At 36.7% G+C, this 16,241-nt stretch overlaps 1 protein-coding gene across 1 annotated transcript; it reads left to right on the top strand.

Moving 5' to 3' along the window:
• Positions 1 to 827: 827 nt before the first annotated feature.
• On the top strand, positions 828 to 11,346 carry LOC120497379 (cytosolic beta-glucosidase-like). Its single transcript, XM_039698772.1, has 3 exons — positions 828 to 927; positions 5,059 to 5,286; positions 11,327 to 11,346. Exons 1-3 carry the CDS (start codon positions 828 to 830, stop codon positions 11,344 to 11,346), a joined length of 348 nt encoding a protein of 115 aa, XP_039554706.1.
• Positions 11,347 to 16,241: the final 4,895 nt, after the last annotated feature.

Here is a 16,241-nt window from a genome sequence, read left to right as displayed (position 1 = left end):
TAGTGTGCCAGGTGGTGCAGTTTTCTGGAGAGGGACAGTAAACTACTTTCATCCCATCCCACTTGTTACCTGACTCTCCTGCTGCTGCTCCCTTTTCAGTCTGCTGACAGGAGAGCAGTAACAGCATTGACAGAAGGTAGAGAAAGAGACCTGAAGGCTGTTTTGCAGATGCTGATTCTGGCACACATGCCATAAGGTTGTCATTGCTGCTCTAAAAAAATGAGCATCCACGGGGTTTTAAAGAAGGAGAAAGATAGCTGTTCTGTCTGTACTCCTATACAAATCTTGCTCATCTACTCATTGGTTTCCACTGCAAAACATGTAATGGCTAAAATATAATTTTTTTCAGCTACTGCAGGCACATTTTCTTGGTGTTGGAAGAGAAAAACAAATTTGATGCCAGAAAAGAAGAGGGACTCCTGGTTTTTGATGCTTACTGGTGGAAATTATTTTTTGCCTGGTGGCTAAAGGAATTATATTGAATAGAGGGTCCAGAAAGAACAAAGTTCTCTGTATGGGAGATGAGAAGCAAGTGAAGGGAAAGAGGGATCTGTTTAGCATATTAATTCTTTATATTAGGAGAAGCCCTTTTACTGTGACCACCCGAGTCTTTTCCACTGCTGCCTTTTCCACTTTCACTAGTAGCATACTGAACCTCTCTGCTTTAATCCCAAAATATGCAAAGTGCATGACTTACCCTTCAGTGTATGAAGCTGCACAGGGTTTATTTTTGTCTTCCATATAGAATCTGCTTGTAACAAGCGGAAGAGTGATCAAGCCAGGAAGTGTTGTCTGCAAACGAAACCAACATCTCCACAGCACACATAATGCTGTGTATTCACCTGTCTTCTGCAGCCAGTGCTGGAGATATTGCTTTTCCAGTTGGATTTGCTTGGGATGCAGCTACAGCAGCATATCAAATTGAAGGTGTCAATTTTTAGCTATCAAAGTGTTAAAGAAGTTTTATGTGAACAAAAAGTCTGGACCCTCGAAGGAGAGTGTTTGATCTTTGCTTTGTTATGTAGATACTACTGCTGATGCAAATCCATGTAGCATTTCTGTATAATCACTTCTGATTTGAGGAGTAAGAAGAAAGTAAAAGATATTTCAAATCTCAGAAATATGGCTAGGTAATGGAAATTGAGCTAGTTATTGGGGGGAGAGGGGTGGAGGGAGGAGGCAGCACTCATAAGTAATTTTTTCATCTACTTATTGTGTATATTGTTTCTGTAGAGCTAATTCAAGGAGGTTGCTATTGGCTATTTTGAAACTAGGTGGGAGAACTACCTAATCAGACACCAGTAATCACAAGAAGTCTTCAGTTAGCAACTCATCTCCGAAGATTATGAAAAACAATGAACTGAGATGTTAACAGTTGGACTTGTGGGGGCTGTCCCCCAGGGACGTGTGTCATGTTCCCACCGGAATAGAGGGACTGATGAAGGGATTTGCCCAGCACAATATGAAAATATGTCACAGATTAGGAAATGTAAACACATAAACACAGGGACATCTACAGCCATAACCCCTCCAAACTTTATCCTTTCATAAATCTGTCTTTATAAACCTTCAAAATACATATAGACCTGATTTTCTCATGTTATAGCCTGCAGCATACAGACACTTAACTCCCATTGATTTCAGTACCTAAATGGGAGTTGTAGATCCTAAATTGTCTTTGAGGATGTAGCCTTTAGTTCTTGGTTATTGCTGAAATTGAGAGTACTTGCCCATGCTCAGTACCTTTTAACGAGCTCAGTTCACTTCACCTAATAGACTGAACAGCTCACAGTTCCCAGGGAATCAATATTCTGGGCCAGATTCTAACTCCAGTCCTGCAATGCACACAGCTCTTCTAACTAATTTTTAGAATGTGAATTGTGTGTGCATTATAATTTCCTGCCTTTTGAGTGGCTAGATGTGCAACTCTAATGTTCTCTTAATGTATTTTTAATGAACTTTCTTAAGGCTTCTGAGTGGGGAAAACATAAAAAAAAAATCTATAATATGGTCTAGACACTACTCAAATGACCCTTTTCCTGCAGAAGTAAGAAACTCAACAGGGAATTCCTTCTCCTGAAAGCTTCAGAGGCTGTGCAGCTTCCGACTTAGAGGCAGAATGATTGAAGCAATAGTTCTTATAGAGTCCAAACTCAGTTGCTGTGCATATCACAAGATACACAGTGGAAGAGGCACGAGCTGACAGGCTACTTTATTTTTTACTGGCAGCTATGTATTTATGCACAGCACAACCTCCTCTACTCTGTATATTTCAAAGCGCTAAAAAATCATACCAATTGTACTCTGCATGCTCAAAGTGCAGATTTCAAAGGTTCATGACTCAGTCAAATCAAAATCAATTTGCACCAGAACATTCAAAAGCACTTCTTCTTACTGAGGGCCATTTCTATGCTAAATTCTAACTCTCTGCTTGATTTTTTTTCCTTCTTTTTTTATTTTTTTGGGGAAAAGTTGCAAAAAAATCCTTATGGTAAAAGTGGTTTTCTTCGCTTCTTTCATATGCCAAATAATGGAACTGCATTAATTCAAACAAAATTACACTTTTTGGTCAGAGATCAGGTCAAGAAATTTTCACTCCCAAAGGTTAAAGGACAACTGAATTAGAGGAAAAGTGTACTTGGAAAAGTACATGAAAACTTATATACTCTTATCAGTAATATTTCTGCGTAAGGAGCTTCACAAGTTGGAAAAGCATTACATTTATTTCTGTTGTAATAATTGCAGAGTATGAGAAACATGCATCGTAATAATTGCTATTATTCATTTGATGGCATGTCATGAGCTGATTTGGTGTCCAAATCACACCTAAGTATTCTGAGTGTAAAACCAGGTCCTCATCACTGTTCTTTCCTGGCCCCAAAGCTCACTAAAGCTCCAGTTATGCCTACACTATGGATTGCTGTGTGGCATGGAAGTTTCTGAGCAAGCTTAGAGGTGAAAGCTTGGGTCATGGAAGCAGAGCAGAGCTCTCTGCAGATTAATTGTGGCTCAGCAGGATGTGTTAGTGTATCTAGAGCTTTCTGTTGCCTCAGCTGGATTCCTTCCTACGCTCTATCAGGTGGCTCAGACGCATGATGTTGTACAGAGAAGTCTCTTTAAACAGTGTCAGGAATGCTTGAAAGTGGGTCTGATTGCTACAGCCCCTCAGTGGCTAATGACCACTGGACTAGTACTGTTAGACTCTGCTGAAAATCAAATGCTTCTCCTCCTCCCTCCCACTACCTTTGGTGGAGGAAGGCAGACAAAAAAGAGGGTTCATTCAGCCTCTGCTCTGGATGAGGATTCTTAACCAAAGGTGTATTAACTGCCTGTTATGGCAGCTTTTCATTCCCTGCGCTCCTGCTGCACTGAAAAAAGAGCGCTATCGAATCGATATGGTGCAGGAAGCCTGCTCTTAAAGGCTTCAAAACTCTAGGTACCATCAAAGAATTACTGTTATTTGTTATTTCCTGCACTTCTCTCAAATGACTATTTATTTCAGCAGTCATGTTTGAAATTTGAAGCAGGATATAGAAAACTTGTAGTATTGTATTTTTCTGAGGAGCATACAGACAGAGCTCCAAGTCTGAGATTAAGAACAACTCAAACTGTCTGGATCTAAAATTTGACCTACTTTGAAGGTTGTCCCATGTAAAATTTAATTTACTGACCAACCAAATGTAGATGTATGGGTGTTCGTGTGCTGCAATAAAGTTCTGTAAAGACCATGAAATGTGACAATGATCTCTGAAAAGCTAGGTTATAGAAGTGATATTACAGATTTTAGTAATGCTTTAAATTAATTGTCTTCAATATGCTTAACCTTGCATTAAACTTAGATTTAATAAGACAGATGTATATTAAGTACTGAATATACTTAAGGGAGCAATCTTGCATTGGCAGGGGATGGACTCAATGACCTCCTAATAGTTCTTCTCCATCTCTAATTTCTATGATACTAATTGATTATTAAAACACTTTTATTGAGGATTGATATGTAGCTATTATATAGTTATTAATCTTATAACCCAACTGATATTTAATTTATACATAATTTTAACACACAATGTCATTTTAGTTTTTAAAGAATAACCCTGGAACAGTGCATTCTTTGGGACTCTGAAAAATCTTGGTGGTAAATGAGGTTGGCCACTTTGAGGTTAATTGCAATTTAATGATTAAATCACACTTTACAAGGGTTTACAGAGGAAAGCAAGTTTACAGATCTCTCCACAAAAAAAAAAAAAGTAATGTTTGCCTCAGCTATAGCATGGCTCAGGAAAGACAAAGAAACCTCTAATGAAGAGAGGTGCATTTATTCAAATTAAATATTATATGTTGTTAGATCTCAGACAACAGCTAAACTTTGAATATTTTAATGGTAATCTGTGTATCTCAATTTTAGAATTGTGAAGAAATCCTAAAACTCTGAAAGTTTGGAGAAAATGGTGCAGTGCTTTTGAACATTCAAAATTAATTTCTGTGAATGTCTGGCTAAACAAAAAGCTGAAGTTTTTTAGAGCTGTGTTATTAATTCAGCTTGTATATGCCTAGGGCCATGGCTCATAATGGCATTCCTTTCTTTTTAACAAACTGTCAAGATTTTCAAAGGACATCCTGAAAGCCATAAGTGCCTATTTGTTGGATGTATTTCTCATACCCTAAAGGCTTTCTTTGATATGGACTGATCTTTTACATTTATGGATGGAAGTAGCATTAGAAAATGCCCTTTGTGAAAACCTGTAATATCTCAAGAGTGGCAAACATCTGATTTTTGGCTAAGGAAGTATGAAGAGTGTTAGAAGTCTGAATGTTTTTTTAAAACATAATTTTCAAATAATTAGCAGCAAGTAAAAATATGAATAAATGCAAATCCTAATGAAAAATGTATATTAATACTTGAAAGTTCCTAGTTACTTTAAATAATATCAGGAATGTGTAAAGAATACTTCTCAATTTGCCCATGAGATTTGCACCTACTTTGTGATAAATTATTTACTTGCAACATATGTCTTTTGATGTCAAAAGTGTAATGACCAAGTTTTGTTTTTCAAGCAGAAGGCTGGAATGCAGATGGAAAGGGCCCTAATGTCTGGGACATATTCACTCATCAGGGAGGAGATCGAGTTTTCAAGAACCAGACTGGTGATGTAGCTTGTGGCAGATACACTCTGTGGGAGGAAGATTTGAAATGTATCAAACAGCTTGGATTGACTCATTATTGCTTTTCTCTTTCCTGGTCACGTCTGTTACCTGATGGGACGACAGGTTTCATCAACCAGAAAGGCAATTGTTTCTTAAAAATAGAAGGTTGCAGCTTTAATTCAAGGTTATTGCTGCAGTCTGGCATAATTAATCCAGTATGCTATTCTGCAGTGTAGCTTTGAAATTGCAACTTTTTTTCAGAGTAATTATAGGATGATTTTTTATAGGTTTGCAACAACTTACTAATTAATATTCTAGATCCCCTTGGATAGCGCAATCTTTTGGGATAGGATTATTATTATGTTTCCTATGTATCTTTTTGCTTACTCCAGTTTTTTTAATTGTAACTCTAAATCATTTTGCTTCATCAGAATGTTTATACTTACTGGGATACTAGCCATGAGAATATTTTTGGATGGCTTACAATAGACAAGTTATCTCATTTGGCAAGTGCATTTAGATAGCTTATCAGTATACTCCAATGTGCTGAACTTCACATTGACTATTTTGCACTAAGGGACATACTTTTCCCAGACATTTTTCTTTAGCATATTAGAGAGGATTCTTCAGACTGATAGGAACTATGTTTAGTTCTCTGGCAAACAGGAGCTCTTAAGGAAGTTTTCACAGTCTCAGCAGGCAGTGTATATATGTAAAGGGATACAGCACATAAGTAAACTGGTCAGATTGCTAGAAGTCAGATATAAAATTTGTTTCACTTCTGATTATTTTAATTCCATCAGTGTGGTCTGGGGGAGAGCTTAAGGTCACTCACTAGGAGAAGACAGGAAAGGGCAGTTGTGATTACAGAACAAAGGGAATGGAAGAAAGATGAAATAAAGAGAATTGTGAAGAATAAAAGCAACTGAAGCTGAACCAGAAACAATGGGAGAATCAAAGAAGCTGGCTGAGATTTCTTGTATGCTGGGAGGATAATGTGCCAAGGAGAAAAAAAGAAAAGTATATTTGAATGAACTTCTGAATCTCGATTCTGCTTCCTACTCTTCTGCATCTCAGTTCAACCAAGAAGATATATCTTTATACTTCTAGGGCAGTATTTGCCTTGGCAAATTGAAGACTACAAAGATGGAAGGCTGCAAAGGACAGGACTTCTTAGAAAATACCCTTCAGGTTATCCTTATCTGTACTAGGGTGGTACCGGCAGAAGCAATCTTTTTCCGCAGAATTTTGGTCATGTAGAGTTTGGCTGTTCAGTAGATAGCAGCCTATCCTCTGCATCCTGCAGATCAAGGTTTTCACCAGAGAGCGGAGGAGCCTTTGTTTCAAGATTTCAGAAAAGAGAGGATGGTAAATCTGCTGTAAACAGACCAACCAGCCATTTTCCCCTGCAGAGCATGCCAGATACATATGCCAGTATCCCAGAGAGGCTTGAATTGAAGATTTTTCTTTGCTACCAAAATTTACAATACGTGGCCCACTTTCACTGGCACAGCTTGTGTTTCCCTCGGAATGCTTTTTGTGGTGTGTTGAATTTAAATTTGGCCGAGTAGTTGTGGTTTCTTTCCTGTACTGATATTCCTTTAGCTAGGGCTGCAGGCACTGTAAAACCTCAGCAAGCTGCCTGCTGAATGGGCTTTGTTATTTAGTTGTCAGAGTGGGAGATAGCAAGCAGACATTCTGAATGCACTTGGTAAGGAAAGCTAACATTTTGACAAAACTCAGGTGTAATTTCAGAAGATGTTCACTTGATCCCCAGTATAAGCAGTTGCCTGATTAATATTATGAACTTTACATTTAACGAAAGGGCATTGGCAGAACTCCAAGTAGGCCAACTTTCATTAGGCAGGAGTTCACTTCTCCTGTGCAGTGATCTGTTGAAGCAATTGTAACTGCATAGCATGGAAAGGCCATCATCTTCTATATAAACATTTTTGCAAAGAGCATGTGAAGAATTAGAAAGCTTAAAGCGATGTCCTTTCAAATAAAATCATTCACAGCAACAGATTCACTACCAATTTCACACCTAAGATGTAGGACATTTGAAAACCTTTAAAATTATTCTGTTTCTGACTTGGTGGAGGTAGGGTCTTTTAAAGCAATGATGTTTTAGATGTATTGTTCCTAAGATGTGTCAGGTTTTAGCTTAAAGCTTACAATTATTTTTACCCTAGAAGGTGCCCTGAGAAGAACAAGTGAGCTGCTAAACATTAGGTGTCAGTGCAGAAGAAGACAGAAGTTGTAGGCAAGGGGATATTGAGTCTGTGAGAATTTGATGTTGTGCCTCACTTCAGCATGAAGGCAGGGAATCAGAATGGGGAAAGAAGGTGATAGAAAGGAGAAAAGGACAATCCTTCACTTTCTACTGCCCATCTGCTCCTTAATATCTGGAACCTCAAAATTTTGGGGTTTCTCCACAAAACCCTTATATACACACTTCCTCAGAAGAATGTTTTCTTCTGTATTTCTGCTTCTACTTGACTCACAGATACATCCAGAGAAACTAAGTCAGCCTACTCTGGAAAGTATGAGACAACCTGGAAATTTGACTTGACATTCACATTTTTCGGGCACGCAGTTCTATTTCTCTTCATTTTCTAACAAAAAGCATAAATCTTTTCCAATATTTAATTGAGATGTAAAGAATAAATGATAGCTGGTTGCACTTAGATGTTATAAATTGTACTGTATAATTCATAATCTGAAAATTAGGATGAGAAATTCTAGTGTCTTCTACATAGGGGTTGAATATGAGAGGACAGGATCCCATAGCAGCAAAGGAGCTCTTTTTTCCCAGTTTAAGCTTATGTAGTAAACCTTGTAGTCTCATCATCAAAGAGTTAGTACACACCCAGTCCCTCTGAAGACAAATAGAAGCCCAAAAGATATATTTGCTGCTAATTGCTATTGCAAAATGCAAGAATTTGCTTTTCAAAATTTAAGTTCTAGTATATTCCTTTCTCTTTTCCATGGGTGCATTCTCAGGCACAGGCACAGGCACGTAACTCCTCTGCATTTAATGAGTTTTTCTGGTGCTGTATTCAGAAGGAAAAGCAAACTACATCTGAGATTTATTGTGAATTACTGTGTAAACAATCTTATTGAGTCTTGCTGTGCTAAGGGATGTGTATGCACCTGTTTGTTCAGGAGAAGTCACTGTCTAAATCTGGGGTTCATAATTGATTGCTGCAGTAAATGTTGTCTTAAAAAAGCTATTTGGCAGGAATCCCTAAGATCAGTCATTTGAAGTTGGGTTAAGTTGGAGTCTAATACTGTCCTTTTAAGAAGAAGATAGTATGGCATTCTGTGTTGGCATTTTCAAACATCAATACACAGTAAGCTGAACGTGAAAATACCAAGGAATATATAATAGAAGTATAGAACAAATTTCCTGCTTTGGATTAAACAAAATCTTCTGGTTCAGAAACTGTTAAGAATAATGATCTAAGCCATACATAACCTCCTAAGCATACCTTTTATTAACCTTTGCAATTTAGTCTTCACCCTCCTACTTTTTGTTGTGTTTTCTACTTCTGTAGACATTTCCCAGTTCTATATTTCAATACAGCAATATTGGGATAGATATTTCACAGGCATCTATGTCTTATTAAGGATATGTGGTAGTCTAAGACCCACAACAATTTTATGAAATTTAGGTTTCTGAGGTTATTAAACACTTTGGTATATTTAGTTCAAGTCTCTGAAGCAAAGACTGCCTGATTTCTGCATTCCACCAGCATGAGAGAGACCTATTCCTGTCTGGAGCCACTTAGCTTAGCAAATAATAATTCAAGGCCACTGTTGGCCTTTTCCAATTACTGCAGTAAACCAGATAGTTCAAGTAAAAGAGCAAGCTAATTGATACTCTTTGAACCAGAGCTTATGATGTGTATTTCAATATCTAGTGTTTTCAGAAGGTTTAAAAGCAATACTGTTGTGTTTGCATGTAAGCAAAATTAAAAATGCCTATTTGAGAGCTTAAAGTACCCTGATATTTAAACTTACAGTGACCTCTCAGCAATGTAAAAATTGTCCTATAGGAAACATATTCATGTCAGCCACTGCTAAATCTGTGCAGAAGGTGAATTCCTTTTAAGCCTCTAGAAATACATCCCCAGTACTGACCAGCTTTAACAACACATCCAGGAAATTAAAGTTGATCTCTGTCTTAGCAAGAGGGGACAAGAAAGGTTAGAAGTCATGAGCTTTTAGAGAGGTCAGCTAATTCCTTCTTGCAGTTAGAAGGACTGAGCAGTCTGCAGCAGTGGCAGTGTAAAAGCGTAAGAGATGGTTTCTCGGATAGCCTATTGTCAAGCCATTCAGGTTGGTGGCTAAAGAGACCAGTGCCTCAAACTCTTTCTAAAATCTCATAGAAGCCAATGAAAAGCCTTAAATATAATATAGATCTAATGAGTGAAATGTTGAATTCACACCACTGTAAAATGTTGAATACACTGACAGTGTCTTTGTCCTGATGCTGGCACAGTGATGGAGAATGGAACATTTTGGAGGAAACAGCTAATCCAGCTAACCAAGTTCAAAACATAAAAGATCAGCTTAGTTACCTTGCTGAGTGTGGCACTGAAGTTTTTAAAAGACACAGTTCTCAAGGAGAAAAATGCTTTCATTAGAAAAAGTCTACCTGGAAGGCTCTCAAGCATCAGGCTTTTTCCAACACGCTTGTATCTTGCACATGCAGTCAGGCTGCCATTCAGGCATTTAAATGAAAGGATTATATTTTCATGTGACCAGCACCCATCAGAATTATGTTTTTCCTGGGGAGTTGCTGTCCACTGATCTATTTTGAAAATTTGCATCCTCATTTCATTTTATGTGCCTGGTTGGAAGATTTTGTGTACTGAGCATTTTTGCCAACTCTGGGGTCTTGTAACAGTACTCAGCATGCACTTGAGAAAAAATATTTGCATCTCATAATAGAAAAAATGTGCAGTGAGGTTGCTTCAAGTGTTAAAATGTAGCAAAATTATTATTAACCCTTTTTTTCCTTTAATATTTTCAGCAGCCAATTCTTACTGAAAAACTATTATGGACCTGGGAAATGGCATCCTACTCCCTGTATCAGTTTGGTTTGCCTTAATCCTTAAAAAACAGAGGTGACTGGAAATCTGAAAGTATCATTGACACCACCAATATTCATGTAAATTATTACTTCAGAACATTTGGAGATTGGGTGATCGTTACTACATGGGCCTTATGTTGCTTTAGGTGGTTGTTTAAAAGGTGTAGCCCCAGTACTGGTACCAGAACTTACAAGACAGTTTTAATGTGTAAAAACTACTGCTAAACCCTGATGCAGTTGTGGTAACATTTGAAGAAAACATTGTGGACTTGTGTCTAGAGCTCAGATTGATAGAACCTCTATGAATTCTACAGAAGATTTTTTAGGAGCCCATCTGAATGGCATAAGATATTGTACAAGATATAAATAAACAAGTCACCCTGGGATTTGTAATTTAATTTTTTCATGCTGGCTATAGAGAGTAGGAGCCTTGTGTTTTCCTATTACCTTTTTACTTGATATCTGTTTTACTATTTGAAATGACACACCAGTGTTTTATCATCTTTTGAACTCCAGAAATTATCTTTGTGATGCTAGCAGTAAGGCTTTCCTGGCATACTCTACTCCTGGCAAGGAGACGTGTGGTGACTGCCAGTACCAAGGGTTAAGGAGCAGTGACAATAAGCAGATGCTAATGCAGGAAAGATATTTTAGTCTTCTCATTAAAATAAGTCATTTCACTGTCTTCATGGGTATTTGCACAGTTTTGCTTTTCCATTGTTAGTCATAAAAGGTCACTTCATGGAAAATTAAGTTAATAGGGTCAGTGCAATTTGATGAAAACTAGTTTTAGTTTGTAGCTTAGAAAAGATAGAGGGTAATGCATCTGATTTTATGGGCTTTCTTACATCTTTCTGAATAAAACTTTTGCTCTCTCTTGTTCTAGGATACATATAATAACTCTATAATTTACATCACTGTGAATGGGTTTTTACAAAGTGACCCTGCTCTATTTGATGCCAGTCAATGATGGGAGTATTTCAGACTGATTTTACAGAAAATTTTAAAAGTTAACAGTTAAAATTATGAAAGATCATTTGTGCAAACCTAATATGATTTTATTCTGTGCTTATTTGTATTCAGCAATGACCGATGATTCTTGAAGCTAAAACTTATGTAAATCAAAGTAAAGTGATGTGATTTGAAAAAAATGTTTAGCTGAAAGGAAAACAAATTGATTTAATCTTAGTGTGAAAGCAAAAGAAAAGGTGCTCTATATAGTCAAAGTAAAGTGATGTGATTTGAAAAAAATGTTTAGCTGAAAGGAAAAAAAAATAGATTTAATCTTAGTGTGAAAACAAAAGAAAAGGTGCTCTATATATACATTGTCCCTAACTTATTTTGTAAGTTCAAAGTTCTTTGTTGAGCAGAGCAACCATGTTAAAAAGTGCTTATCATTAATGCTTCTTATTGTGCAGGATGTAAAGTTGAGTGCACCTAAAAATCTGACCATTGCATCTCATTATATCCTTACGGAATACAACCTCACACACACAGTGAGGTCTGTGTAACAGCTAATTCCTCTATACAGTCATTAAGTCATTATAACAGCTTCTGCCTCTGTGTTGAGGTGGTCAAAACGGTTCAACAATGGCAAAGCTCTGTTTTTATGCTTTACCTATAGTTTTTGTTTTGGCCCCATTTCCAACCTTCTGGAAATTCCTTCCTTACCTCTTTTCTTTTGGTAGTATTCTCTATAGTAATTTACTGGAAGTAAATTGCATTTCACTATGTAGCAAGGGAAATGCATTTTAAGATGTCAGTTCATTTAGATAAGAGCTAGTATCTTTATTGTATTTGTCCAAAGTGATCACAGTCCTCAAAGTCATATCACAGTTCAGTAATAATTTTTTGTGGCCACTTTTACATTGTCATGCTTAATTTTTACTTTTGTTGTTTGAATTCTTTATTTTATCCTTACTTTTTTTTCAAAAACAGTTTCACTTAAAAGCTGTCTTTCTGTCTTCTTCCTTTTAATTTAGAGTTGCAATTATGCAAAAATCCATGCCAACTACCTCTTTTTCTACAACTAAGTAGAAGATGCACAGGACCTTTTTCCATCACTGAAACCAGTTGATAGGTTCTCTTTCTATCAGAAGCAGACGGTCATCTACCAGCTGTCTTTGAAGAGCACCTCCTGGGCTGCTCCATATCTGACCCCAAGCCATGTCTGGAAGCTAGTTGGCATTGGACAACAGTGTTATCAATGAGCATTGTTTGCTTTTAGGTTTGTAGACAAGATATCTGGATTTGACTTTCTCTGAAGATGCAAAGAAATTAAGAAACAGAATTCTCACTGTTCAATGAAATGGAATTCATTTACCAAATCTAGTTGTTTTGACAATGTTTTACAATATACAATGACTTTTCCTGAAGTAAATATTTGGTGTAGGTCTGATGAATCCCACTGTAATGCATTTCTTGACACAGTTCTCTTTATGCATAGTAACAAATAAATGGGACTAGCTTGAAGGTAGATGCTTATTGGAAGACATCAAGAGTTGAGTAAAATTTGCCTTTACCATTTTTTCAGTCCAAAAATACTTTTAAATGTGTATGTGGTCTGAGTCTAATCAGTGCAACCTTGCACAGGTTTAGTTATATATGCAGGTTGACATTGAGTTTATCATTTTATCCAGTAAAATAGCATGGTGGAATGCTGGCAGAAATGGGTCCCTCAGTATGAAGATAATATAGCTCTTAAAGCCATCAGCTGCAGGCACTCTATGAAGAAATGTCAGTAACATTATCCCCATGTGACTTTGTGCCCACTACTCTGAGTGAACAGTTTGTCAAGGCCACTCCACATGTAATGACCCACGAATGAACAATCCATTTCAAGTTTTCAGCTCAGATTGATGCAAAGCAGATTACTTAAAGATGTTCACTTTATTCAGTGCTTAAATTCTTAACCATTTATTAAGTGTTACATGAAGCATAACAGTTTAATTGCTTTGCATACAGTGTCTACTCTGTGATAATTCCTTATCTTTTGAGCTAAATTTTGAAATTATTAGTACAGACTCATTCATGCAAGGGCCTTTGAGTCATGACAGGAGACTGTGCAGATTCTGCTGTGGGACTTAAACATTTACTTTTTGACTAACAAAGAAATAAATATGCTTGACTACAAAGGAGAGTGTACCTAAAGTTTGTTACTGCAGTTGTTATTAGAAATATTTTAGTATGTTGTAATTAGATTGATAGTATCACCATTTTTTTTTTAATTAAAACCCTTCCTAACTTTTGAGATATGTATTTACACTCGTTATCTTAGTTTTGTCATCCAAAACTTTCAAAATAATAAGGATCTTCCATTTTCAAGATCTTGTGTTTTGGAAAGAGTTATGCTCCAATACTCTGAAAATCAGAGCACTTCAGTGCCTCTCAAGCTACATGTCCCAAATTCCTAAAATTTTTGCTGTCATCAGGACCATTTAAATTACACTATTTGGGAGGGCAGGAGCAGTCCTGAATTGGTAAATCAATAATGTCAGAGAAAATAGAGATTTTTTAATTTTTTAGTTTGTTAAAAAGACCAGAATGAGCAATGTAAATATGAAGTAGGAAATAGAGAGCAGCATGCAGCTGCTATAAATCATATCATTGCTATTATAAATGTGTACAGCTGCTGCCATGTTGCTTCTGCAATATATGAATAGATAAAACATCAATATTTTAAGAAATGTGGATATACATATTTAGCACCTCAACAGAGCCATAAGCATGCATGGTGCTTTACAGATAAATGAAAGTGATGTCTTCTTACCCCAAGGAACTGAAAATCTAATTTAGATACAATGCATGAAGAGATGACGAACAAAAATCTGGATGAGAGGTAAAAAGAGAACATGGGTCAGAGTAGTCAAATGCTTTTTACTACAGTTGCTCTTTCTTAATTTTATGTAATGTATGTTAAGGATGACATCTGGGCCAAAGATCAAGGCTGCCAAAAAAGAAAAAAATGTATTTGAAAGTACTTAGTTTTGAAAAGTGGAGCCTTCTAAGAAAGATAATATAGGTTTATAAAGTCTGTAGAGGAGAGCAGTGCAAATATGGGTAAACTATTGCCAGCTGATGGAGAAGGGCAATGAAGGTATTCCATAGTCTGGCTGGTAAAAGATTACTAATAATGCTGATGGGGAGGAAAATATGAATTAAATTAATTTTAGGTTGCAGAGTGCTGTAAGAAGTAGGTCCTAGAAGTTAGTAGAAATAGAAAGTAAAGAAATTGAGGATGATGTGATGTGATATGAGCAGAGGCAAATAAGAGGGAGATGAGCAAGAATAAATGTGAACAAGCAGGACTAGATTTGAAAGTAAATAGGAAACATATGAACATTTAATTTGGATTCAGCTAGGAGGTCAGCAGTAAAAGATGCAGGGCAAAAAGGAGAAATGATTGTGAGGAGAAAAAGATGGGTAAAGCTTAAGATTTAGATGGTGTTAATTTTCTCCTTAAATATGCTTGAATGAAGCAGAAGAGAAAATGAGATACAGAGAATGCTGACTGCAATGGGAAGTGCAGAGCAGAACTAGAACTGACAGTAAGCAAGGTGATGCAGTTAAGATTTTAAAAATTGAACTTTAAGTTAAATGCAGTCCCTCCTGGATAGCTTTTTGTGTCCTTTTCCCCTCAGATTTCTAAGAATTGTTATAAACCCTTTTATTTATTGTTGTCACTGTACACTCCAACCTTGCTCTCATGAACTAACCATTTAGTCTGTGTTGTAGATACGTACAAGCCTGCTTTTGCTGCATTCCCTTGCACATAAAACACTGAGGTTATAATGCAATACTCTAGTCCATGAAAATATGATTTATTGTTAAATTAAATATGAATGTCATAATGTGAGCCCCTTGGGTCAACTATAAGCTTGAATGTTATTGAAAGAGCTGCAGCAGCAGCTCTGTTTCTTCATTGCTGCTGACAAAAATGCCTCTACAAATAGAATACAACAATGCAGACATATTAAGGAGTCTCTGAGATGTGCTGTCCCTGGCATAACATTGCCATGTGACATTTTCAAGAACTATAAATACATTGACTGCATTATAGTGTAAAAGTTAAGAAGCTTTGCAGTAGTCACTGCAGAAGCATTAAAATCAAGCTGAATTTGTTGTGAATACCATGAGGAATTCAAAGCTTTTAGAAACACAAACCAACACAAACAAAATGAACAACAGAGAAACTCCTAAAATCACAAAGATATAACTGGGATAGTACAATATTTGTATCAGTTTTTAGTGTAATTTTAAAAAGTCCAGAAGACACAAGTATAATTCCATACAGTTCCAGTTAAATGCCAGTATCATAAGTCCCCATTGTGACAAAAGCAGATATAATTTCTTAGAAAAAGTATCTGAGACAGTTTTGACAATAGAAGTTACAGTTACCACTTTGTAGAAATATTTGCTTGTTAGCCAAAGTTTATACATCATTTTTTCCACATTAATCCTTTAATCTGAGTGGTTTAACCCATGAAAATGAGCTTTTCTTTTGTTTTTTAACTCTTAACCAGCAGTTTTGCAGGGCAAAATTATGAAAGAACATTTTCTTTTTCAAAAATGTCCTGTAATCTGCCAAAACTTTCTTCAGTGAAAAAATACCCCACAGTTGTGAGCTTGTGAGTTCGTGTTGGGAAAGTTTCTACTGGAACTAGGGTAAGAGAAGCCTGGCCAGTGCAACAACAGAAGAGGATCTCTGAAACAAAGATATGTGAGTGAATTTCTTCATTGCCACTCTCTTGATTTTGATTTAAAAAAAAACAAAAAAAACAACTAAAAGACAGATTTATGCATTAGCCGCTAAACGTCTCTGGATTGATCAGCTTGCCCCGGGGGAAAGGACTGTAATACACAGGGGTTTTGTGTGCAGTGTTAGAAAGAGAGCTAGACTGAGTGGTGCAGCAGCTTGTTCAAGTTTTGGAGAACTGGGATCTAGCCAGTATTTCACATCCTCACACAGAACCTGGGATGTGCTTTGATTCAGAAGTAA

This window comes from Passer montanus, unplaced genomic scaffold (assembly GCF_014805655.1).
Source record: "Passer montanus isolate IOZ18808 unplaced genomic scaffold, ASM1480565v1 scaffold13, whole genome shotgun sequence".
Classification (NCBI taxonomy): Eukaryota; Metazoa; Chordata; class Aves; order Passeriformes; family Passeridae; genus Passer; species Passer montanus.
Note: the sequence above shows the minus strand (reverse complement) of the source record. Positions and strands in the feature narration are given on the sequence as shown.